At 35.5% G+C, this 24,719-nt stretch overlaps 5 protein-coding genes across 6 annotated transcripts; 2 read left to right on the top strand and 3 right to left on the bottom strand.

The window, feature by feature from the left end:
* Nucleotides 1-619: 619 nt before the first annotated feature.
* On the bottom strand, nt 620-4,485 carry LOC120256322 (tRNase Z TRZ1). Its single transcript, XM_039264019.1, has 8 exons — nt 3,947-4,485; nt 2,940-3,102; nt 2,790-2,860; nt 2,120-2,215; nt 1,930-2,043; nt 1,354-1,422; nt 1,105-1,179; nt 620-1,029 (listed from the first exon to the last, which is right to left on the bottom strand). The coding sequence occupies exons 1-8, from the start codon at nt 4,358-4,360 to the stop codon at nt 937-939; spliced, it is 1,095 nt and encodes a 364-aa protein (XP_039119953.1). The 5' UTR covers nt 4,361-4,485; the 3' UTR covers nt 620-936.
* A 208-nt stretch (nt 4,486-4,693) lies between these two features.
* On the bottom strand, nt 4,694-7,907 carry LOC120256321 (putative BPI/LBP family protein At1g04970). The gene is made up of 6 exons (XM_039264018.1): nt 7,335-7,907; nt 6,332-6,471; nt 5,903-6,254; nt 5,578-5,826; nt 5,235-5,360; nt 4,694-5,094 (listed from the first exon to the last, which is right to left on the bottom strand). Exons 1-6 carry the CDS (start codon nt 7,740-7,742, stop codon nt 4,903-4,905), a joined length of 1,467 nt encoding a protein of 488 aa, XP_039119952.1. The 5' UTR covers nt 7,743-7,907; the 3' UTR covers nt 4,694-4,902.
* Nucleotides 7,908-8,602: 695 nt separating this feature from the next.
* LOC120256315 lies at nt 8,603-12,939 on the top strand. Its single transcript, XM_039264015.1, has 12 exons — nt 8,603-8,757; nt 8,982-9,043; nt 9,490-9,561; nt 9,970-10,048; nt 10,159-10,229; nt 11,558-11,659; nt 11,744-11,833; nt 11,953-12,027; nt 12,113-12,145; nt 12,236-12,316; nt 12,406-12,471; nt 12,555-12,939. The coding sequence occupies exons 1-12, from the start codon at nt 8,703-8,705 to the stop codon at nt 12,717-12,719; spliced, it is 951 nt and encodes a 316-aa protein (XP_039119949.1). The 5' UTR covers nt 8,603-8,702; the 3' UTR covers nt 12,720-12,939.
* Nucleotides 12,940-13,693: 754 nt separating this feature from the next.
* On the top strand, nt 13,694-17,907 carry LOC120256334 (mannan endo-1,4-beta-mannosidase 6-like). The gene is made up of 5 exons (XM_039264033.1): nt 13,694-14,421; nt 15,857-16,054; nt 16,635-16,757; nt 16,879-17,090; nt 17,172-17,907. The coding sequence occupies exons 1-5, from the start codon at nt 13,924-13,926 to the stop codon at nt 17,575-17,577; spliced, it is 1,437 nt and encodes a 478-aa protein (XP_039119967.1). The 5' UTR covers nt 13,694-13,923; the 3' UTR covers nt 17,578-17,907.
* A 1,280-nt stretch (nt 17,908-19,187) lies between these two features.
* Nucleotides 19,188-23,475, bottom strand: LOC120256325 (serine/threonine-protein phosphatase PP-X isozyme 2). Of its 2 annotated transcripts, XM_039264024.1 has the most exons (9): nt 23,298-23,407; nt 21,620-21,729; nt 21,311-21,463; nt 21,109-21,171; nt 20,949-21,034; nt 20,783-20,858; nt 20,424-20,692; nt 19,824-19,902; nt 19,188-19,747 (listed from the first exon to the last, which is right to left on the bottom strand). In XM_039264024.1, the coding sequence occupies exons 3-9, from the start codon at nt 21,428-21,430 to the stop codon at nt 19,697-19,699; spliced, it is 744 nt and encodes a 247-aa protein (XP_039119958.1). In that variant the 5' UTR covers nt 21,431-21,463; nt 21,620-21,729; nt 23,298-23,407; the 3' UTR covers nt 19,188-19,696. The 2 variants fall into 2 exon arrangements, with proteins under 2 accessions (XP_039119958.1, XP_039119957.1); XM_039264023.1 differs by lacking the exon at nt 21,620-21,729 and having other exon boundaries at nt 23,298-23,475.
* Between the last annotated feature and the right edge of the window lie 1,244 nt (nt 23,476-24,719).

The following is a 24,719-nucleotide window of genomic DNA, read 5'->3' as shown; positions in this document are numbered from 1 at the left end:
TTTTTTAAATGTGGGTAAGAGTTTCATTAGTTTAACTAAAGGTTGGATTAATTTGAAACTAATTAATTTGAGCTTTTGTTTTAAGTTATTTTTTTTATTTTACTAAAATAACAAACGTTATATACCTCAAGAGTTAATAATTAATATTAAATCAAATGTTAAATTTCAAAAACAATTAACCACACAAACCCAAATTTTATATCTAATCTTCACTTTAAATTGAGTATTCGTAGCTTTTGGAAAATCAAAAACCTAAAATTTTTCCTTTTTATTAAATTTTAAATTGAATGAAACTAGAATTAGGTGGAAAACAACTTAATTTAATATTATCATTATTACCAAGCAAATTCTCTTCCTGTTTTTACAATTTTAAGAATTTTGAAACGATATTATATATATATATATATATAATAGAAGCTCTAACTAAATTTTATCTTATTAATACTATATTTAATATAAACAAAAATTTAGATGAAATAAAAAAATTTTAAAATTATTTTTTAAAACACTTTTAGTCCGACAACTCAGAACAGTGACTTTTAACATTAAAAACCAGCAGTCCAGTTCTGAATCAGGAAATAAATTTATTACATATACAAACCTTTCATGCAATGAAATATACAAAATATCAACAAAATTCATCTTTGATTTTAAGTTATGTTTGTGTAAATTCTAAACATAACTGTAAGATTATCGACAAAAATTTCGAGATAAACCAGCTAAGTACATGAATCAAGGAATTTTCACACATTTATAATGCTTCATATGAGACCTTGGATGATGAACATACACATAAGTAACCACTCACCTAGGTCTTGCTCCCTGACTTGACACCGATGTTTGTGATAGCTCTTATAACCAGAAATCGGTTTACAATCGATGATTTCTTCATTGTTGTGTTTTATCATAATTGATATAACATAACTATTCATAGAATCACTGAGGGTAGGCTGATCTAAAGCCTTCAGTAAGGGCGACAATCTTTGGTGACAGTTTTGGCTGCAACTTTGCTATCGCTTGGCGGATATCCTGCAAACAAAAGAGTTCGATGTTTCAATTAATGGATTAAAGAGTGATTAATGGATTCTCTCATTGACTGCTAACCTCAATCTTGTAGCGGGATGAGAAGTGGGTTAGTAGAATAGCCTTGTTCCGAAACCATTGTGCGTTAGCTATAATCTACAGTACAATGTATATTTTTTTAGAAATAATAGTTACTAATAAAAATAGGAGACAATTTAAGTCCCTAATGGAAGAGCCTGTATTGATTAAGCTCATGATTGTGGAAGTATCCACACAACTGCATGATCATGTGAACAGCAGGGAACAGAAGGAACATATATAACTTGTTACCTCTGATAAGTGCATGTGACCATGTTGCCTTGCGTGTTCGACATCGTTCTCTTCATCAAGAAAAGTTGCCTGTTCATAGTCAATATCCATGGAAATTAAAATCTATGTTAGCATAATAATGGCAGTGGCAGAAAGCATACTTCATGGATTGACAGTCACCAATGTGATAAATTTCTAAACCTTTTATCAAGTAAAGGGATTTGAACTGAAATGCGATTAGGCTTGACATTGCTTTACCAAATTATCCATATTAGAAATTTTGTTTTGGATTATTTCCAAGTCTTCACAAACAAGCCTTATGAAGTAGGAGAAAGTCTAATGTTAAACATTATTATCATAATACAAGCTTTCATGCTTTTCAAGGAAAGTGAGACCAGAATGATAGTTTGTGGTGAGACTAAACAATGATAGAGCACTCATAATAATGAGATGAATGAATAGATTTTTTCCCCTTCCTGTTGGATGGAAGCTTCTAATTACACACGTTGCATCAGTTCGCATTTGAAAAATGAAATAGCAAAAAACATACAGGCACTGCTAGTTTGCTTCAACAGAATAACAGAAAGAGAAGGATACCTCTGTAATAAGAACTTTCGCTCTCAAAGCATCGGCATTTCGTGGCTCAAGTATGAAATCAGAAGTTGTATCTCCTGTGAAGGCAACCTCTGGAGACAATATGGTGTCGGTAATCTAACAATAAGGCATTCCATTAAGTTTTTCTTTAATTGAACAAAATAAAATCAAGTAGATCAGATAGAAGCACAACCTGAATACCGGAAACCTTCAAATTTTTTAGTTGAGGGCCCTTCAAATGTGCATACTGCTTTTTGAGTTTGTTCCTCATGGAGTAAATGACATATCCCTGAATCAAGTAGAACTTATACAACATCTGTAGTTCTAAATAGAGATGGCAACGAGATTCTAAATTACTAGGTGGCACATAACAAAAAGATTTATACAATTTCTTCCTATGGTAAATCTATATTTCAAGTTTGAACTTGGTCAAGACCACAGTACCTACACATTGTTTTGATGAAATTTGGTAGCAAAAATGACCACAGAACTTCATGTGAATACAGATCCTTGAGTTATTGAAGCATCAAAATCAAAGAAATCTGCATGGACACATTTTTTTTGTTACTCCGTAAATCTTTTGATTCATTATCAACTGAAGGGTTACTATTGAATTAGTCGTGGTTTGGTGGGTAAAGTTGAAGAGGTTTTTGGCTTGCACAGTGACTGGTCTTCCGCCTTTCTCCTCTCTTATAGATTGACCATTGGAGATTTAAGGATCCTATTAGGACCTTCTTAACTTTTTCTTAATTAATGCCTTTTGTTATTTTTAATATTTTATCTAAGTCAGTTACCTTCAAAACAAGACAAGCATATCAAACCATTAAAAATGCACAGCCTGTATGTCAGCTAAAATTACATACCTGGCTAGGTATAACATGGTGCGTCTTAAATGGCCTGACAACAAGGTTATTACGTATTTCGTAAGTGTCTCCTGAGATTGCATTCACAAATGCAATCAATTAAGAAAGGAATGAGAAAATTGAAAGAGGTATAAAAATAAATAAACATACCTATATCAAGAGCAACTATTTCAAGGTTGAGTTCTGTCTGACTCATGGACCGGTGAATATCAAATAATTTTTCCACATCTTCTTTGATGCATGATGGCAAGAAAATTGTAGGAGGTTTTAAGCTGTAAAGACCACGAGTTGCCACATACATTGGAAGCCCCCCCTGCAACAATCGGCACATGTTTTTTACAGTCAAAGACCACACTTGGAGATTAAGACCAAGGGTGAACATACTGTGCCCTCATTGTAAATTCAATAATCATGCATAAGATGAGTAAATATACAATACCAAGTTTACCAACAGCATAGCATTTAAAAAGAAGAAAAGGGGAAGCATATTTGACTTCATAGACCTCTCAACCCTTCAAAATATCTCACCATAATGAACACACAAACACACACACGCCACCTCAATATCCTGCAAAGCTTTGCATGACTGATTTCAATATAAATGCATGTCCCATGACATGATTCCAGCACCATATTAAGCTCCCAAGGCAATACTCCAACCATCTTAGCTTTTGTGAAAAAAGAAAATATCCAAAACCGTTTCCAATAATTTTTGTTCAGGAATGAAATGTATTAGTTCATGATCTAGAAGAAAAAGTCTTAACAAAATTCAAAGGTATAGTGTTTATTCATATCAAAGACATACCCAACATTTTATCTTCTTTGGCGTCTTCAATTTTCAAAATTGACAATTTCTAGGTCCACTTCCATTGTTACCACAAAATTGCACTACTACACAGATGATCATTGTATGATGTTCTCATGTTCCTGATCTGAGTCATACCTAAATCCAACTTACGTTCAAAACATCTCCATTGTAATGAAACCATCCCAATAAAATTTCCTAAGAATTGTTTTAGAATTGAAAACATTTCGTTTTCAATGACATTATCACTCAATTTCCCCTTCCACAAGAATTTGATAATCTATGAACGCTAAATCACACTAAAAATTCCACTTTTTATAAGAATTCTAAGAAGAAGAAGAAGAGGACTTACAATGTGATCAAGATGCGCGTGAGTAATGAAAAGGAAATCTTGGTGAACAGCGCGGGCTGGGCACCTCCCGATATCGAACGCGACATTGAGACTCGGCACGATAACGCACGTCTCATGCCCACCAATCGAGATCCCTTCAATGCCATACCCCTCAACCTCAACCCCCTTGCGCTGCACCTCCGCTCTTGCCCGCCGATACTCCTCTTCCGCAGCCAGCGCCCGCTCCACAACCGACACATAACCCGCCCTTCTCCTCTCCCCAGCTGCCGCCATCTTCACCATTCTCACTCGCTCCACAGCCGCCCTCAATGGAGGTAGATACGGGGCTCTGAAAGGCGGTTCTCCGGGGAGAAGAAGAGGAAAACGGGAAGCTGGAGAGGAGAGATTGCCAAGAGAAATCCTCATACTGGGCATTTGGGATGGATTACGGCATTTGGAATGGAGAATTTCTAGGGTTAGGGTTGCAGATTTTAGGGTTTTGGGCTTTTGAGAGGTTTGAGATGAGGGAGGGAAGCGAAGGGAAGGAGATAATCTCGGTACAATGCCCCGCGAAATGGTTTAAGAACTCAAACGGATTCGGGTTAACGGGTCTGAAAACTCCACCCGGTAAGGAGAGTGATGCTTTGCACATACGCCCCTACAAAACTACATATTTTTTTCCCATGAAATTATGCATTCTTTAAATAATTTTTTGTTATGTTTAAAATCATTAAAGATGAAAATTCATGAAAAATGGTAGAAAAATAGTTAAGATCAAAAGAGAATTATTCTTGCATTCCATGAATCAATGTCAATGTGTACAATTTTACATAAAAAAAAACAAAAAAAAACAAACAAACACTTGGCAGTTCCCTAATTTACACATCAATGCTTGCATGCATAATGAACTTCACTGCATTGCTTCAGCACTTCTGCACAATGCGTTGTGGTTTTCTGTATTTCTGCGTGTTCGATAATTAGAAACTGGGAAACATGAGCTTACTGGAATTGGACACTACATCTGAACATATGATGATTTTCGAGGTTGAAGTAACTATAACAGCATTTTCAAGTGTGAGATTGTGAATTATTGGTAGAGGAAATCCTTTTCTGAGATGCAGATTCACGTACGGCATGAATACAGTGTCCAGGAAGATGCGCATCACCCCCTGCACCGACAAACAAATGAAATATATGGAATATACTGAGTACTTTCATGGTTAACATGTATCAAAAGCAACTGAGAATGAATTTCTGCAGATGCAAACAAGTAGGCAAATCTGCAAAAAAAAATGTGTTCAAATTATACCTGAATTAGAGACATATGAAAGTTACCAACTGTACTCCACTTCAGTTTTAAGGTGAAGTCATCCAACTGTGCACTGCCAGCTAAGTTATTTCCTGAAATCTCAGGAACCCCGGTCGCCGAAATATCCTGTAGAAGAACCGTTTCGGATTTAACATCATTGTAGAAGGATTTGATCATTGGAAACTATGATGAAAAGCTTGAAGCCTGATCTCTGAGAAAAAGTGAACTCTTTACAGAGCACCAAGCTTCACATCGAGCCAAATTCAATTTTACATTTTTAATGAAAAACTGAAAATGCATAGAAGCATCACTGGAAAATTTTACCGTTCATTAATAAGCTTACCACTGATATGCATGCAACAGGAACCGCAACTCCAAAATCAAGGACATTTACAATCATGTCAGAGCGGATGGTGACACCAATGTTCTTCGTCGTAACTTTTATAACTGGAGGAGAGCTTAATGTAAGATTGAGTTCCATGTCATCGTTTGGGTACTGCTTGTATAACTTGGGAATCAAATACTTCCAGCTTGCAGTATTTAGAAGAGACTGATCAGGCACCTTGTCCACCAGCCAATGCATCAATCCAGCCTGAAGAAAACAAATTTTGGGTACTGAAATCAACAACCTCAAAGGGTTGTCAAATGAAGAGGTATGTCAATATTACCTTGAAATATGCTTTGGATCCAGAATTAAATACATCTTCATCCAATGAAAACTCGAGCATTTTCAGTTTGCCATCACAAAAATCTGAAAGCTGGGTGTCCCTGTTTAAGTATCTAACAACGGCGCCATCATATGATGGGATGAATAAGCCGTTGATATCTACTTCAACAGAAGAATTTCTGAAGAGAGGACCATTGACAACAGTGACATTTAAAGAAGCAACTTTATCCACATTGATTTTCTTCGGAAGAGTTTGCAACAATGAGTCTAACTTCACGATGCCTTCAGTGATCTTTTTAGTGATGGCAGTTTCTACAATGGATCTAATTTGGCCCTCAAATGCATTTACGAAACTAGAGAATAGAAGACGGTTTGGTCATCAATGCCCATGATTACAAATCAAACATTGCAAGGAACAACATAAGCATACCCTTGATAAAACCAAGAAGCTCCTCCATCTAAAGTGATCGTTATATCCTCCATATAACAGCCACATTGTACAAGGTTTAGCTTCAGAGTTCCATTTTGGTTCTGGATATTCACAGTGAGCCCAACTTCCATTCCTTTAACCTTATGCAAAAGTACTAGTCATCAATTTCGTTTTGTTAAAATCCAGATAAAAAATGAACATATGGTCTTACAAGAAAAGAAAATCAAGGGAAACGAGCCTATCGAGAGGACTCAAATAGAAAACAAAGAAAAACATGATAAAAGAATGGAATTCAACAAGTAGATGTCAGATACATGAGGAAAATTTGAGGCAGTTTTCCCAGAAACAAGAATTGAAGCTTAATCAAAGGAAAAACAAACATCACCAGGAGCAGCAGAATGTTTTAATATTGAATTTTTCTACAATTATGAACCGGCATTCCGTCAATGAATAGAAAAATAAGCCATGAACTAAGCAATATTGCAATGTGTTACATACTATGATCAGGTATATCCTTCTAACCACTTTAGATGATTATCTACCCTCTTGAAAGCCACAATCAATTGGATTTAATACCAAAATAAAGTCTGAAAAATATAGCCATGAAATTAGAGCAAAATCAACATAAACCTGCTTTTCACACCACCAGCTGCCTTTAGAGTTTAGAGAGGACAAAAAATAAAGCAATAACAAGTACAGGTGCTTGATATCTAGTGAGCCAAGTAGAAGATGTGATTCTACCAAATCATTGAGTCTGTTGCCTTTTTTTTAAAAAAAAAAAATTACTCTAACTTTTAGCAATCACAGTTTGATTGTTCATAATTAAGTTCAATGTCCTGCTAACTTCATATCAATTAGCCACAATTCAAGAACTTCAAGTGGGAGTATCAAACCTTAGTCTTCCAATGGCCATTCAATAACACAATTTTCATACAAGTGCATAAACAAGAAGGAAAGCATGATTGCGTGGCATATCACGCAAAAGAGAAACAGATCAAAGTACCTTAACAGAAGCAGTCCCTTTATCTGAAATTGGGATAGGAATTAGCCAAGTATTGTATGAATACTCCCAATTCATGCTCAAATCCACAGTGGCCCCTGAAGCTGCGATCGCAATGCCCGATTCACCAGGCTGAATTGTCGAACAAGGTACATCAATACTATAAACTGTAATGTTCGTCAGTGAAGCCGAAACACTGCCTATCAAAGGAATCTTCTTGGACTGATGAATGTCAGGGAGGGTGAGGGCAGTGAGGGTCTGAATTGCATTCTCAATGAGCAAGTCTTTGGCAAAAATTAAACCTTTTTCAGATATAACAACAGAAATGTATCCAGTTTCAGATGATTGAAGCTGAGAAAAGGCAGAGCTGGTGAAAATTGATAGGACGAGGAGGATAAGGATAGGTCCCATTCTTTTAAAGCAAAGTAAAACCAGTTTTTGTGGTGAATTCAAGATAAAAGAGGCTGATTTTCGAGAGAAAAAAAAATTAGATCGCTTGAAGATTAGGAGAGGATTGAATTATAGACAAGCCAAGACCTAGAAATTAATGGAGATCGAGTTTTGGGATGAAATCAAGATTAAGACAACTTTGCACCAAAAAATGGATTTTTACAGCATATCAAATGCAATAAAATCAAATTCTTGAAATGAAGCTGGATTTTCATAACCAAACAGACGGCATTTGATAAAACTAAGAATCCAACAGCAAAATTAAAAAAAAAAAATCCAATTTAGGGATTCAGGATTGGGAATTCAGACAAGAAAGGCATCAGGAGATGGAATTCAACATAAAAACCATGCTATTGCTGGAATGAGAACCAGAAGACAAAATGGAAGAACTTCTTTGGATGGATGGGCAAAGGCTTCGCTTTGAGACGATAAAAGAGAAAAGATCGTGATATCGAAATCGAATTTGGAGGTATTCTAGGGTTTCTGCTCATTGAAATAATGATTCAGAGAAGACATTCATGAATATAACTTATTAATATATATATATATATATATATAATTTATTTTTATAAATGATTATGAGCATAAAAGTGAAAAATATAAAAATAAATTTAAATATTAAAACTACCGCATAGGGATAATTTTTTATGTATATTTTTAAAAATATATAAAATTATATTATGATGATATATGTATAATTTCGGATTTTTTTAGGGGTTTATCAGTCTAACAAATAAATATAAAAATCTCAAATTGTGAGGGACTGAAAGGTAATTAAATATTGTTTAGGTGGTGAGATGTAAAACTCTTGAGATTATGGTCTTTGTTCGATGCTCGGTCCAGCAAAGCATCGTAAAGGTGCCTCCTTTACGCCTCTCTCTGAGTCTCTTGGCCTCTTGGCAATCCAATCCCTTGAGGGAAATGGCGATGCAAACTGGGATCTCGTCATCCAAAGTTCTCATCCTCGTTGGTGCAGGTGTTTGTCTTTGTCTGATTGCTTCTTGAATCATTATTTGTGTTTTCATTTTGTGATTTTTGCTGTAGATCTTTGGCTACATGTGTGAGTATTGATTGCTCGGAGAATTGTTCTCCTAATTCATGTTTGATGGATGATTTTGGAATTTGTATGGATAAGAATTGTGCAAAGAGCTTGTCTGATTTCTGTTTATGTCTTTCTTACATTGTTTGTTTGGTTGTTAGGATTGACTAGCTCCATTATCTTGCGAAATGGTCGGTTGTCTGAGGTGTTATCAGAGATACAGGTGATTGCCCATTCATTTTTGAACACTTATTTTGCTTAATGGAATGCTAAATTTGTCGGATATGTACTCACTCCGTTCTTAAATTCAAGCGATTTTGAGAAAAAAAAAAAAAAAAAATTATTTCAATATGGTTGCTATCAAGGTAATATTTATTTATTTTTATTTCAATTTTATCCTTTTTCAAATTTCTTAGTTATATAAATGGAAAGAGTCATATTCATAGTCCTAATAAAAAGGTATGGTTCTAAGAATGGGGTGGTTTCATTATTTGATTTATTTTTATTCTAAGTTTTAAAAATTTTAATGTTATTTTTAACTCTTGTGCAAGATTCTTAAATGACTTGTATTTCAAAATGGTGGGAGTATATGCTTTTCATTTTATTGATGTTGTTTGATTGCAAAGATATTAAAATTTATGAGTTCTGTGCTTTTATTTGCTTTTCCAGGATTTGATTAAGGGTATAAATGAAGTTGAAATCTCACCAGGCCGCTATGATGCAACTGTTCTGGCAGCTCAGGTATGTTACCTTGATTGAAGGGTATATTCTCCTTGAGAGGGTTTTTACCTGTTGCCGGTGGTTTTATGATCGGTTATCACTTTCAATTTAGTTTTTTTTTTCTCTATTGAGGATAATGGTGAGAGTAGTCAATAAGTTTCCCGTTTTGCTGCGAAGCATTTTCATGTTTCCTATGCTTATAAACTTTATATTAGAAGAATTGATTATATAACTTTGTTTGTGTCTGAAAAAAAAAAAAGGCAATTGCTTTAGATGTTCTCTTTATAATGTGGAATATTGATTTAGCATGATTTCCTTGTAACGCTGTGCAAAATAAGTATGTTTACCTTCATTTAGAAATACAATACATTCTTGGGGGCAGTGATGATATTCCTGTCTAAATTCAATTATGTTTGTGATAATTTGCAGATCCGACAATTAGCTCAGGAAGTGAGGGATTTGACATTGTCCAGACCAGTGACCATTCTCAATGGTGAATCTAGTTCTGGTGTGCGCTTAACTGCTCCAAAAACCTTTCTGGTCAATTTTTATACTTTAATATACGGTATAGAGAATTTGATTTTGAAAGGGCTTATAGAAAATCTGTGCTTGGTATAGGGGGTTTATCATCTTACATAATGCCAGCAGCAGCAGTTGGAGCAATGGGATATTGCTATATGTGGTGGAAGGCAAGTTTTTGAATCTGAACAAACTAAAGTTAATAGTGAAGGATGGAGTTTGTGTTGCTGATGCTCTAACATATTGTTTTACTTGGACCTGTTACCTTTAGTTTAGAGAGCTTCATTACTAGTTCAATAGAGCTGCTCTCTCTCTCTCTCTCTCTCTCTCTCTCTCTCTCTCTCTCTCTGTAACTGCTTATATTCTTTGATTACATCCCCTTTTCTTTTCTTGGTGTTTTTTTGTTGCTTTTTCCTTATTCTTTATTAGTACATTGATAAATCAAAGCCTCAATAAAACTTGAAGACAAAACAAGTTACTACCATAAATATAGTCAGTCCATACTGTTAGTGCGATAAGTCTTGCAGAATGCAAGATAATTTTATTCATTGCGTAACTGCATGGGATATTGTATTTTTTAGATGACAATTACTCTTGCATGTGGTACCTGTAAAATTTTTGGAAAAAGTATGGGTAGAACATGAGGGGAAGAAATCATGATCACATATAGATGTGAGGGAAAAGAAATAGAGACATGTGTACCCCATTGGCTCAACCGAATTACTGAATGAAAGAAAAGGGAGTCAAGTTTTTACCACATCACTATTAGATGATATTTTAATAAGAAATTTCTTTGTCTGCTTTGTAGCATAAAATTTGGATCACAAATTTTATTTTTCAGTGGGAAAATAGTTTGGAATGTGAGAGGTTGATTTGAGGTTCCCATTGTTGGCTGATGAACGACATTTAGGGATTGGAAGCGCTTGAAAAAACCTAGAAACTACATTGTATTCGGACTTCCTTGTATACTTTTAAACATTTTCACATTTACATCGATTAAAGTCTGAATCTACATTTGAGGAGCTTAATCGTGCGCTTAGTTTGTTTATATTGATGTCTGTAAGCAATGTGGGAAATGTGCCCCTAGTCCTACTTGATTAATGAGACCTACAAATTTGTTTGTATAAAAAATGGCAGCACTTGCGTCAAATCCTTTAATTTGTTTTATCTTGAACTTGATACATGCCACTCATCGAACTCGATACCTGTCACCCATCATTCTTGCATTTCCTTGCAAATTTTAAAGATCATTGACTGTATCTTACTATTAAAATATTTCTGACCATTGTTTTCCTTCATGCTGTTGTTCCTGTTTTCTTTTTCCATAGTTCATCATTAATTTCTTTACGCATCTGTGCCAAACTTCATTCTGTGGAAATAACTTTTAATTTTCTGTGTGTTTGTGCATGCTCATGTGCGAGGCTCACAGACACGGTATCTCTTATTTTTTTAACATTTCTTGAATGGTTTTTTGGTGTTCCATATTTAACTTTTGCAGGGATGGTCTTTCTCGGATGTTATGTTTGTCACCAAACGCAATATGGCCAATGCTGTTTCCAATGTGTCAAAGCAACTAGAGCAAGTATCTGCTGCTTTAGCTGTATGTTCAAACTCCCATTGCTTGATATATCTAGATTCATTATTTCCATTCCACAAACAATCATTTTTATATTTCTTTACATAGTCAACAAAAAGACATCTAAGCCACCGGCTTGAAAAGTTAGACTGGAAACTAGATGAGCAGAAGGAGACATCAAAACTTATCATGAATGAGGTTCGTATTTACACAAGATGCTTCCAATTCTGAGTATTACTTTGTTTTTCAGTATATTATATTTTCAACCATCGTTGGTTTCATTGGATTTGGCAACCATTGTTTTCTAAACTGTGCAGGTGGATGGAGTGAAAACTGATCTATCACAAATTGGATTTGATATTGAATCAATTCAAAAGATGGTGTTAGGACTGGTTAGTTTCAAATAATTGTTGTTCATTCCAATTTTGTAATATATTATGGGACTTAATCTGATAAAGCATATTTTTCACTGCACAGGAAGGAAAAATCGGAGTCCTTGAACACAAACAGGTTTAAATGAATATATATATATATATATATATATATAAATTTTGATGTATATGACCTTGATGACCAGGTTTCATTTTTGTATGTATGTAGGATATGACAAATGCAGGTGTATGGTATTTGTGTCAAGTTGCCGGAAGCATCAAAGACGGTCTTACTGCTAATTTCTTTCAGGTTCAAAGTTCATTATATTTTTTCTATGAAACTCTCTTATGATTTGCTTGCTCAATTTACAATGAAAAACCTACAATTGATTATGGCAGGAGGCTGAGGCAAAGCTTCCACCTGCTCAATCATCTCTGACTTTCTCCGAAGACAAATCCCCGATGGTAATTTTTGACTTTCTAGTTCTAGAGTAATTTCATTAATTTGTTCTTATTTTGTGTATTAAAATCCTGTATTTACCTCTTAGGGTCTTCAATGCTTAACGGAATCGCTCAAACCTTCTGATGCCGATGACTCGAAGCCAAACATATCATTGCAAAATGAAAATAATGAAAAACCTGTGAAAAGCACAGCACTACACCGGTTCTATCCCGGTGCCATTAATCTCAGAAAAGACGGCTTTGTTATATGATTCAGCAGACTAATAGCTACCATTCTGTTGTTGATCATGCATTTGTTTTGCTCATTAATATACAAAGTTCACAGTAAGATTGTTCAACTGACAATACAACATTAAACGATACAATATCCTTTGAAACAAGCGAAAATTCGCTCATTTTGGTGACTAAGAGTTTGTTGTGTAGTTGTTGTAAAATTGTGATATATCAATGTGTATCATATTTGTTGGATTACATTGTTTTGTATTTATGACATTGCATTGTTTTCAATCGGAATAAATGACAGCATTTTATTTTCTTGTCTGATTTAAAGACATAAGATATGACAGCTATAAATAGGGTTATTTTGCTGTCATGCAGTTAGAAAATGGGTAACCAGCATAAAATAACAGTATTTAATTATTTAGAAATTATTTTTTAAAAGTAAAATTAAATTAATAAAATCTACAGAAAAATCTTTAAAAATAAAAAAAAAGGGTTTTTTTTAGTTCGTTTTGAAGATACATGGTTTCTCTATTAAAAAAAAAATGTTCTTAACGCTTGGCTGGTGCAAAATCTTGAATTTATTTAAACATCTGCCCAAATGTGATTTTTTGTGTTTTTTAGGATTATTTATTATTATTATTTTTAATGAAATTATTGATTTTTAAAGAAATTGTCTTTTTTTATATAATTTCCTAAACAATTTTTTTTTTAAATTCATCTTTTTAGACAATTACTACAAATTGTTTCTTTTTAGTCTATCTAATACTTTTAAATAAGTCATGTCAGTTCCCATAAACTATAAATTCTAATTCTAAAAAAGATTAACATAACTCACTTAAAAGGAATAGAATGATTAAAAAAATTATAATTCGAAATAAAGAATAGGTTTGAAAAAAATAGATGAATTACTTTGACAATTATAACTTTCTTTTTCTCTAAAAAAAAAAACCACTTATTCTAAAAACTAATTTTTTTTTAATTTTCTAAATTATCTAAATTCCACGCAAAACCAATCATTTCCCACCACGTGTCCATCATGGATTCGCCCTCTCTCGGGAGACACGTTTCAAACACTATCACATGACTCTCACGTGCCCAATCACTCCCTCAAACGTGCCCAAATTCCAACAATCTCCTTCAATCCAGAAGCAGCTGCAGGCGTGAAAATCCCTACAGTCACCTGAAAAACTCACTTGAACACTCTCACCCAAACACAAAGAACGATAGAAACCAATGCCACGTCACAAGGTCCCACTCCAGCACCTCAAACTCCGGTCCGATTATAAAAAACATCAAAGCTTTCAACTCGCCGAAGAGGAGAAGCCAGAGAACCGAGAAAACTCACCGGCGATGAGGTTGCGAAAGCTCTACGCGCTCATCGGCGGCCTTCTTCTCATTGCCGTCGTCTACCTGAACTTGGTTCCCGGATCCGGATCTGGATCGGGATCCGCATTCGAGATCCGGATTCCGATCCCTTGGCTGCAGCCGAAGATGGGGTTTGTGACTCGGAACTTGACTCGGTTCGTTGACTCGGAGACGGGCTTGCCGGTGTACGTCAATGGGTGGAACTCGTACTGGTTGATGAGCTCTGGGTCTAAGGTTAGGGTTTCGGAGATGCTGCGGAGAGGGAGGGAGATGGGAATGGGGGTTTGCCGCACTTGGGCGTTCAGTGATGGCGGCGCCAATGCTCTCCAGCTCTCCCCTGGTCGCTTGGATGAACGCGTCTTTGAGGTTGGTGTTCTCTCTCTCTCTCTCTCTCTCTCTCTCTCTCTCTCTCTCTGTGGATTTAATGACGGAATGTTGCAATGTGGGGGATGAGGGGATCCGAGGCGTGGTTTATGCTTTTGAATTCGTACTTAATTGGAGGAGTTGTTGTGTTGTTCGTGGAAAAGGTGGGGTTTTTGATGATTTTTATTTGAGGAAGTTTCGTTTTGTGATGTGTGCATTGGAAAGGTGAGATTTTTGGTGGATTTTGGAGATTTGTTTATTTTTTAGAGGAGCATTTTAAAAAATTTCGCTTGTACTTTGAGGTTCGTGCTTAGCAGGAGGTATGGCATGGTTGTTCATTATAAAAATGATATTTTTGGCGTTGTTTGTTTTTAGTGGTTCCATTGTTTTGGAGCTGCATTTTAAAATTTTTTGGTTTGTCTTTAGGATTTAATGATGGAATGTTGTAATGTGGAGATAAGGGGATCCGTGGCGTGGTTGTGCTTTTGAATTCGTACTTAATTGGAGGAGTTGTGTTGTTCATGGGAAAGGTTGAGTTTTTGATGATTTTTATTTGAGGAAGTTTCGTTTTGTGATATGAGGACGAGTGTGCATTGAAAAGGTGAGATTTTTGGTGGATTTTGAAGATTTGTTTATTTTTTTTAGGGAAGCATTTTGAAAAAGTTTCGCTTGTACTTTAAGGTTCGTGCTTAGCAGGAGGTATGGAATGGTTGTTCATTATAAAAATGATATTTTTGGTGTGGTTTGTTTTTAGTTGTTCCATTGTTTTGGAGCGGCATTTTAAAATTTTATGGTTTGTCTTTAGTTCACATTTTGATATGATCTTTTGTGTGTGTGTGTTTTTTTTTTTCTTTTTGAACAAAAGTTTGGATATGGATATTGTTTTTGGTGGATAAATGTGACAAATCAGTCTTGAAAACTGCTCTGATGGCACTGCAAGTGGAGAATACAAATGGAGTAATATCTTTTGTTGAGATTCGAGGAGTGCAGAATAAAATATTGAACGCAATGCAGCGTTAGAGAGTTCTGCCTGCATGGAAAAAAAAAAAAAATTGTTTTTTAAGGGCTGCTAGAGGACTTTTTAATGTTCTGCGGAGTTCTGTACTTGAACTCAGTTTCTTTTTTTACTACCATCTCATAGTATTAAGTTTAATGGCCTACAAATTGAAAATGTTATCAGCATTGTCACACGGTGGTCGTGAAAGAAAGGTTTGCGGTAACAGATTGATTGATTACAAAGTGTTTCTGAGTTTGTGTTGTGATTTACTGAATTAGAAAGAGTGATAATTGGATGAACTATTGTAATAGGTATCAAGTGTTTGGCATCTGGACATGATATTATGCATTTTAATTTTAAGTTTTGATATCATTCTCTCAATTCTGCACACAGAGAAGTTGTTGAAGAGAAATTTAACACTTGACATGTTTTTCTTTCTAGGCATTGGATTATGTGATATATGAAGCGAGGAGGAATCATATACGGTTGATTCTCTGTCTTGTAAATAACCTTGATGCATTTGGTGGGAAAGCTCAGTATTTACAATGGGCAAAGGATGCCGGGGAAAATGTTTCTTCATCTGCTGATTCTTTTTTCTCACACCCTACTATAAAGGGCTACTATAAAGACTATGTAAAGGTACCCTTTTCAACCTGCAAGATTTGATTGTTGATTGGTTGCATTATAATACGATCTGCATTTACTTTGAATTGTAGATCAACTTAGAGCTCAGTATTCAGTATGGTTTCAATTAGAAAAGCAAAAACTAGTACCTTTTGTGCTAAAGAATTTGTGAGCGAAATTTCTCTTCATGATCGGAGAAGAAGGCTATTAAAATGTTGTGCATGACTTACCAAATTATCTGGTAAAAGGTTCCTAATCAATGAGCTTGTTGTCTAAGATTCATATGGATCGTATTTTGTTACCAAGCAATTCATATTATAAGTTTCATCGTGAAATAGTAGTAAATAACTATTCATATGATTTATATAAGAATTTGTGGGAACTCAACATCATGTAGTCATGCTTGTCATTGATATATGTTCATTCAAAGCACTCTGTTTCAGTTAGTGATCATCTATTTTCAATTTAAATTTGGGAGAACTCTTGGACCAACATCAAGATTCTGAGTTTCTTTTTTTCTGGAGGGAATTCATACTTTTGAGTACCAGTGAACTTTTTTCTTACTGTATTTTGTTCTGTCTTGAAAATATTGCAGACCATTGTAACAAGAAAGAATACATATAGTGGAGTCACATATTCTGATGAACCTGCCATTTTTGCTTGGGAGCTCATGAATGAACCTCGATGCATATCAAATTCATCTGGTCCTCTTCTGCAGGTGAACAAAACCCTTTTTTTATTTTTGCCTAAACTGAGCTGGTTATTATTTGGCTTATGTTTGCACAGCTTGTTTCAGCCAAGAAATGACCATAATTTCTTAACCTTGCTATTTTGCTTAGGCTTGGATTACTGAGATGGCTTCTTACATAAAAAGTCTGGATTCAAATCATCTTGTCACTGTTGGTATAGAGGGATTTTATGGGCATCCAAGAACGGGAAGATTGGGAGTAAATCCAGGCCAATGGGCAGCTTCACTTGGTTCGGATTTTATACAAAATTCAGCAATTGAACAAATAGATTTTGCCTCGGTACATGCATATCCGGACAGCTGGTTAGTGAACTCATTGTGATGAATTGAGTTCATTCTGATTCTTAAAGAAGAGATTATGATTTTCTTCTATTTATCATGTAGGATTCCACATGCAAGCCTCAAGGAGAAGGTCAAGTATCTTGCAAGATGGGTGGATTCTCATGTGAATGATAGTCAAAATGTATTGAAAAAACCAGTTCTTTTTACAGAGGTTGGATCCCATTTACGCATAAAGGAAAATGGATCATATGACCGGGATATTTTACTAAAGACAGTATATGATAAAATTTATGAATCTGCGGAACTTGGGCAAGCTGGGGCAGGAGCTTTGATTTGGCAATTAATTATCGAAGGAATGGGAGATTATGAAGATGAGTTCTCATTTACAGCAAAGGAGCATCCATCCACCTATAAATTGATAATGCAGCAATCTTGCAGGTTGAGGAACTTGTTCAGAAAAACCGACATTCATAGCATGAAAAGCTCAAACTGCTCAGAAATTATATGATGAGGATTAGCAGATATTGTTTGATGGCCAATCAAATGTTTTTTGTTACCGAGATTGTTATATACCAACAATGACTGAGGCATGTGTATTGTTTGGAGGTTAAAAAGTACAGCAAAATGTCAATTGAATGGTATCTAGAAATTCCAACATGTGATAAGAGATTAGAGATTGTGTAGAAGATTAGTTCTTTCAATTTGTATACAGAAAGTTGTTGTGAATGATGAAACTTTGTATTATTGATTGTGTAGTGATTAGTTGTTGATCATCAACCAAATGATGATGCAATTATGTAATAAAGACCACGAGTTAAAATAAATAATTTTTGGATTCGCTTTCTGCTTCTTAGATTGTATGCTTTAGTTTTAACATGCAACTTCAGTTATGACAAAACCCCGAGAGTTCACTGTATTTGTAACTTGAAGTGTGATCTTAAATACCATATAGATTAAATTAGCTTATGTATACCAATGAAGATGATACATATATGGCTCAATAAAAAATCATATTTGCATGAAGGAGAAAGGAATTTCTTGCTTCTTAGATTGCGTGCTTTGTATTGTTGATTGCCCATGGGCGGTCCGTGCTATTCTATAATTACTAAAATTCTAGCCTGCCCAAGCCCGGCTCAGCCTAATAATACGGGCTTTAACATTTGTCAGAATCCTTGGTATTTGATGGCCTTTAATCAAATCCTTGGTATTTGATGACCTTTAATCAAAGCCTGTCCAAATAAATTTAATTATAATATTAATCTGTAAACATAACTAAATATTATTTTATAAAACACAATAAAATTAAAATATCAAATACATAAGTATATTCAAAACTAATTAATAAATAATTAATGACAATTCAAACAATTATATATATATATATATAAAGGTATATACAAAATTAATTAATAAATATATTTTATAATTTGGGTCGGGTTTGACTAAGCTGGGCTTGGGGTTTTACAATAAAACCAAATCCGACCTTTTTTAAAATGGGTTCTTTTTTTGTCTGACCGTGTTTCATATATTTGTCTAAGCCTTTTCATTTTTCAGGTGGACCTTCAGGTTTGAGTGAGTAACCAGACCCTTGGATAGGTTTAGTTGCGCCTGTGTGAATTTATTTATTCATTAAAAATCACTCTATTTTGCTGACTTTTATGCAAGATAAAGGAGGTAGATAATTGTAAAACTTTTTTTTAAAATTTTATTAGTTGACTTGTTTTTGGATGACTACGACAAGCATAAACAGCCAACGCCGTGTGTACAAGAGACAGAAAATTTACCTATATGCATTGGCTGACACAAGTGTGTACAAGAGACAAACATTTACCTATATGCATTGACTGACACAAGAATTGAACTACAAACCCACACTCATAATCAGAAATTTTTGGCACCATTACGTCTAATTTTGATGCTTTTGCTCATAATATTGGTGCTTTTTGTGTGTGCCTGCGTGCCTTTCATAAATGCATAACTCGAACATATAAATGCTTCAATTAAATACCATGAAATAACTCGCATTTAAATACCCCCATTAATTACTACTACTTCACAATCATAAATTGTTTACTAGAAAGACAAAAATCACAAACTCTTGACTCATGCTTGATAAGCTGAAACGCTTGGAAGTAACTCATTGAGAATACATCATTTGTAAAAGCAGAAAACTCAGTTCAGAGACAAGTTTACATTTCTCCAGGAAAAGAAGCCAAATTTAAGTCTGTGAAATTGAAAACATGAACATTCATCTCAATATCTCATTATAGGATTTCTGAGAGCTTTTTCTTTTTCTGTTTCTGAAAAAAAAAATGAACATGCCATAGCCAACATTGATATGTTCATGGTAAATCTAATGCAGGATCCTGCTCCAGATATCTGCATCCTCACAATAGTGTGCAATTACCGATAGGAATATGTTGTGCCTGTGGTATGAGTAACCAACTGAACAGACATCGACAAAGCCCATAAACCATCTACTCATTCTAGAATACAATCCTACAAGCACTCTTTGGCTTGCCTAAACCATACTCTGGGGCGGCGGTGAAGAAACATGGTTGTCAAAAGCTTCAGCAGAAGAAAATTTGCAAGATTATTTGCCAGGTGAATGCTTCGACTGCTTAGTTCTAGAGGAAGTAATCTGGAGCTGGTCTTTTGGAAGGAACCCCTCTTGACTCCTGCATCATAATTCATCACTCAGAACAGATTATAAATGTTAAAATTTGGAAAAGACAGTCAGTGGAAGTGACAAACATGTGGTGCAGCCTCAAATACACGGAACTTCTGGTTAAGATTCTCATCCAACTCAAGGATTGCAGCGATATTACCACATCTGAAAATTTTCATAGAAGGTACAACAATGATAACCATTCTTCACTCGGTAAGCTCATAATAAAAGTTTCATTCAATGAAGAAAATTAAACATGTTCTGGAAGTAAAATTTACATAAGCAATATTAAACTTCACTTTGAAATGGGCACTGGTATCATCCTCATTTTTGGTTGCTATGGAAGAAAGATATTGTAGTTTAGTTCAATCGCTAATTCATCCATGAGGATTCATCCACAACAAGGACTGAAATTTCAGCATAGGATGATAAGAAAGAGTTTGGGCAGTGAGTTCATCAGATCTAATCATCTAAATATGTGCTGCCTGCACAGTGAGACAGCATGGTTCGCGAGAATTGCAATTCCTGCCTCATCACAATCTAATAGCTAGCTATTTCCAGAAAACAATTTAATGGCTAACAGCACCACTGCTTCAACCATTTAGGTTCTTTGATGAGAGGGTAAAAGGATGCTCACTGTTCTTACACACAAGATAAAAACTGTAAGTTTAACAGCCAATAAGTACCTGTAACAGTAATTTGGAGCAGACCACACTGTAACAATCTGGTTATTGAACATCCACTTGTATCCTTCCATAACAAGCTGATGTGCACGGCATATGTAATCTATGTTATTGGTGTGGTTAAAGGTGGTGACCACCTCCCCACCAAAAAGAAACCCTGCCCCACGAGGACTTAAACCCCATCCATCGACAACTTCCTCAGGATCTGACCATAGAAGGTCACACATGGCGCCATCATGAGGTACTTCCTGCTTTCGGTCTATCGTTCTGATCTGTTGAGCAGTCAATGCACACATTTTATTATACTATACAGACAGGAATAAGCTTGGACAAAAGCATTGATCAGCATCGATAAAGCTCACCTGATCTAATGTTGTTATGGCAGGTGATAGCCCTCCATGGACACTAAAAACTTTGTTTTCAATCAGTGCAGACAAACTGTAGAAAGCCATTAATAAAGCATATAAATGATTGAGATACTTGGACAAGGGTACACCTCAAGGAAAATAGAGGGAATGAATCTTATACCTTAGATAATCAAATATATCAGTGCAGTATCTCCAAACATTCACAGAACCATATTTACGAAGGCATTCATCATAGAACCCATACACCTGGCAAACAGAATCCGTGTCATGGACAAAAGATAAGCTACAGACTTGGGAAAAAAAACTTTCGTATTTTGAACCTGAGTAATCTGCCTGCTCTCATGGTTTCCTCGTATAAGGGTTATTCGATCCGGGTACCTCACCTGCAATGTAACAAATGAAGGAAGGCGTCTCTAGTTGAAACAGATGCAAAAAGAAAGTAGACCAACAAAGTGGATTTTTTCAGAAACTCGCATACCCAATAAGCTAGAATAATATCTACAATGTGCAAATAAGTATTACCTTCAGTGCCAATAAAAGCAGAAAAGTTTCAACAGAATAAAATCCACGGTCAACAAAATCTCCAAGAAACAAGTAATTTGTCTGTGGACAATCACCTCCAACTTTGAATAATTCTTTCATGTCATAAAACTGTCCATGAATGTCACCACATATCTGAAGGAAAAAATGTAGAGAGCATTGAGAAAATTATAGCTAAGTATTCAGAATTTTAAAACTGTCTGCAACAATACAACCATGTTTTCTCATGGAACTGAATTACATGATGTTTTTTCCCAACACTCATTAAAAAAAGGATAAAAAAACACGAACCCAAAATTATGCTCACTAACAAACTAGTCAAGTCAGTTCGGGAAACTCCAGTGGCGTTTGCTTCCAGCAATTCCAACTACCCTGTGTTTAGTCTTGGCCTCGTCTATTCACTACACCATGTCAACATTGTTATTCTTTAACTAAAGCATGATGTCTATTATATCCTCTAGCATCACAGTGGTTTTCAATGGTAAAAAAATAAAAATAAAAAATAAAAAGAAAAAAAAATTACTAAGACTGAATATTTAGGCATAACTAACACTAAGAAATGCGCATGAATTAGGATATGATTCAGCATTCTTAACTGAAAATGATGCATGAATGAAATTGCCCAAAAAAAAAACAAATGAAGCATAGTAGCAAGTTGTTCTCTTTGAACGATATCCATAAGTCCATAGGCTCAAACAGAATGATGGAAATAAGACTGATTTGATCCTACTAGCATGTAAGAGAAGATGCTCTTGAAGTTTCACATCAAGAAAGCAATGGTAAATGATTCTTGTATCTTCCTGTTATCAACTACCAAAACAGCAATCCCACAAATTACTACAAGTAAACTTGTACAGAAAACAAAACTGGAAACAAGCACTATAATATCACGACAAATAGTTTTCTCATCATAACAAGTAACAATTAGCAGCAATGTTTCAGTTTAAGATACCAGTCATTTTCAAACCACAGGTTGCCCTTGACTTGACTATGTGCTATATTAAGGTATGAATTGCCCAAATGAGATTTCTCAAAGTATTATGGTGCGCACAATCCAACAGGGTTACAAATAGTCAGACCACATGTCACTCCCACCTCAAAACTCAAATCCCTTTCTCTGATACCATTTCTAATAAATGAAATATAGCAAAACCATGACGAGACACACAGAGCATCTATAATGCTCACAGGAGACAAACCAAGCCACCTTGTGACACAATCCATTCTCAAACAGTATCCTGAATAGGCCAAGAGCTGAGACCTTATTCAGGTGAAACGTTGACTAATCTAGATACTGGATATACCTCAGAACACACAACTCTATCTCATTCATCACCAGACAACAAGATTCATAATACGCCCAAAAGTGCCACATTTTTCAATGAAATGCCAACTAAAATCAATAAGGAACACAAATTGCTTTTTGCAGATAAAACTTACATTTCACTCTCAAACAAGGTCCACAATTACTCCAAAGCTGAGTCTTTTTTTACAAACATGAAGTTTTAACAAAAATCCAACACGTTTGCAAATGGAAACTAAGTTGTATCTCATCCATTGCCAAATAAGGTTGGCAAAAACCCCAAATTTGATATTTTTGTCAGCGGAAACATAAACTAAAATCCAACAGGATTGCATATAGCTTGCCCTAAAACCATTTTCCATCTCATCCCATTCCAAACCAGGTAGACAATACCCCAAAAGCTCAAACACTTTCAATCAAAATCCCCAACTAAAATCAAACAGAATAGTCAGTAAAAGCATTAAATCATCCAAAAATCCCTAGTTTGGCAGAAAATCACACCAATAAAGCAGCAAAAAACAAACTTTCCAAAAAAAAAACCCAACACACAGAGAGGACTGGCATCATTAAAAGAGCTCGGAATCAGAGATACAAACAAAAATAGAGAGAGAAAGAGAGACATGGAGCAAGGAACAATGAAAGAATGAAAAAGGAGAAATGCAATACGGTGACAGGGGCATCGACACGCTGAACGTTGCTCTCCTCGACGAGGATCTCCATGGCCTTGAGGCATAGAGCCTTGACCTCCGATTCCTTGAGCGGCTCGCATCTCTTCAGCTGCTCTATCTGCCGGTCGAGCTCCGACATCGCTCTGCTTCTCTCTCTCTCTCTCTCTCTCTCTCTCTATCTCTCTAAACTCACTCTATATAAATAAATTTATTCACTTTACTGGGTTTTCCTACAAATTATTTAGTTCTCACTCTATATAAATAAATTTACTCAATTTTCTGGGTTTTCCTGCAATTTATTTGGTTCTTGCGTTTTCTTGCAAACATACCCTTTCAAACTAATGAATTTGCATATAACACTGGGATTTTTTTTATAACCCCCTGTTTATAGTTTATTTTAAAAAAAAAGTTTATTTTGGTCCCCGAGGTCATACTTGAGTCTGAGACTAACATTTATTTTATTACTACTTTCGGTTCGTGGGTAATTTTTTTGGTGGGGTACCTTATTATGCCCGTGTTTCATTTTGAACACTTTTTTTCAATTTGTATCAAAATGAGTACTTTAATTTAATTTGCTTTCACAGGGAGGGCACTGGAGCTATTCTGGTGATTAAATGCTGACGTGTCCATCGGAGATCTGACGTGGAATACTAATTTCCACTTGACTTGCACAAGTGGAAAGGCCACGTGGACAACTTATTCACACCACCAAAAGAAGGCCACGTGGGACGAGCCCCTCTTCTTCTTCTTCTTTTTTTCTTCTTCGCTTCTCCCACCAGATGTTGGCGGTCCATTTTAGGCTAGCGAAGTTGCTCGCGTGAGCAAAAGAGCTGCTAGACTTGTGAGTCATGGAGGTCAGCTTTATTCTACTAGACATGGCGGTGTCGACGGAGTTTCTACAGGAGAAATGACATATATAGATGTTGAGCTCGGTATTGACACCACCACCAAAGCTGGAGCTGGATTTTTTTTGCCTTTCTTGTCATCTGGCTTCTTATCAGACACTCTGAAGATGTCTTTTTAGCATTTTGAAGAGGAAGGAGAGGACGCGGAGGAGCTGGGTATGGAAAGGATGGAGGGGCGTAATCAGAGGGTGGTGGTAGTGGTGGGGGATGGGAGGAAAGAATGTGAAGAGGAAGAAGAACACCGTCGGAGAAGAGCTCATCCGTGGTGAGAAGGTTGGGTTCCGACATAGAAGGGTTATTTACCATCTATAACTCAAACTCACAAGAGGAACAATACTCCTTGCTTTTCCTCCATGTGTTTTGCCTTTCTTCTTCTAAACTACAGTCCATCAACAAGATGATGATGAAAATCAATGAAGATGAGAAGATGAAGACGTGTGTGTGTGTGTGTGTGTGTGTGTGAAATAATGGAGAAGATGAAGAGGAATTAATGAAGGGTTGGAAGGATGAAATAT

Source organism: Dioscorea cayenensis, unplaced genomic scaffold (genome assembly GCF_009730915.1).
Source record: "Dioscorea cayenensis subsp. rotundata cultivar TDr96_F1 unplaced genomic scaffold, TDr96_F1_v2_PseudoChromosome.rev07_lg8_w22 25.fasta BLBR01001396.1, whole genome shotgun sequence".
NCBI lineage: Eukaryota > Viridiplantae > Streptophyta > Magnoliopsida > Dioscoreales > Dioscoreaceae > Dioscorea > Dioscorea cayenensis.
Note: the sequence above shows the minus strand (reverse complement) of the source record. Positions and strands in the feature narration are given on the sequence as shown.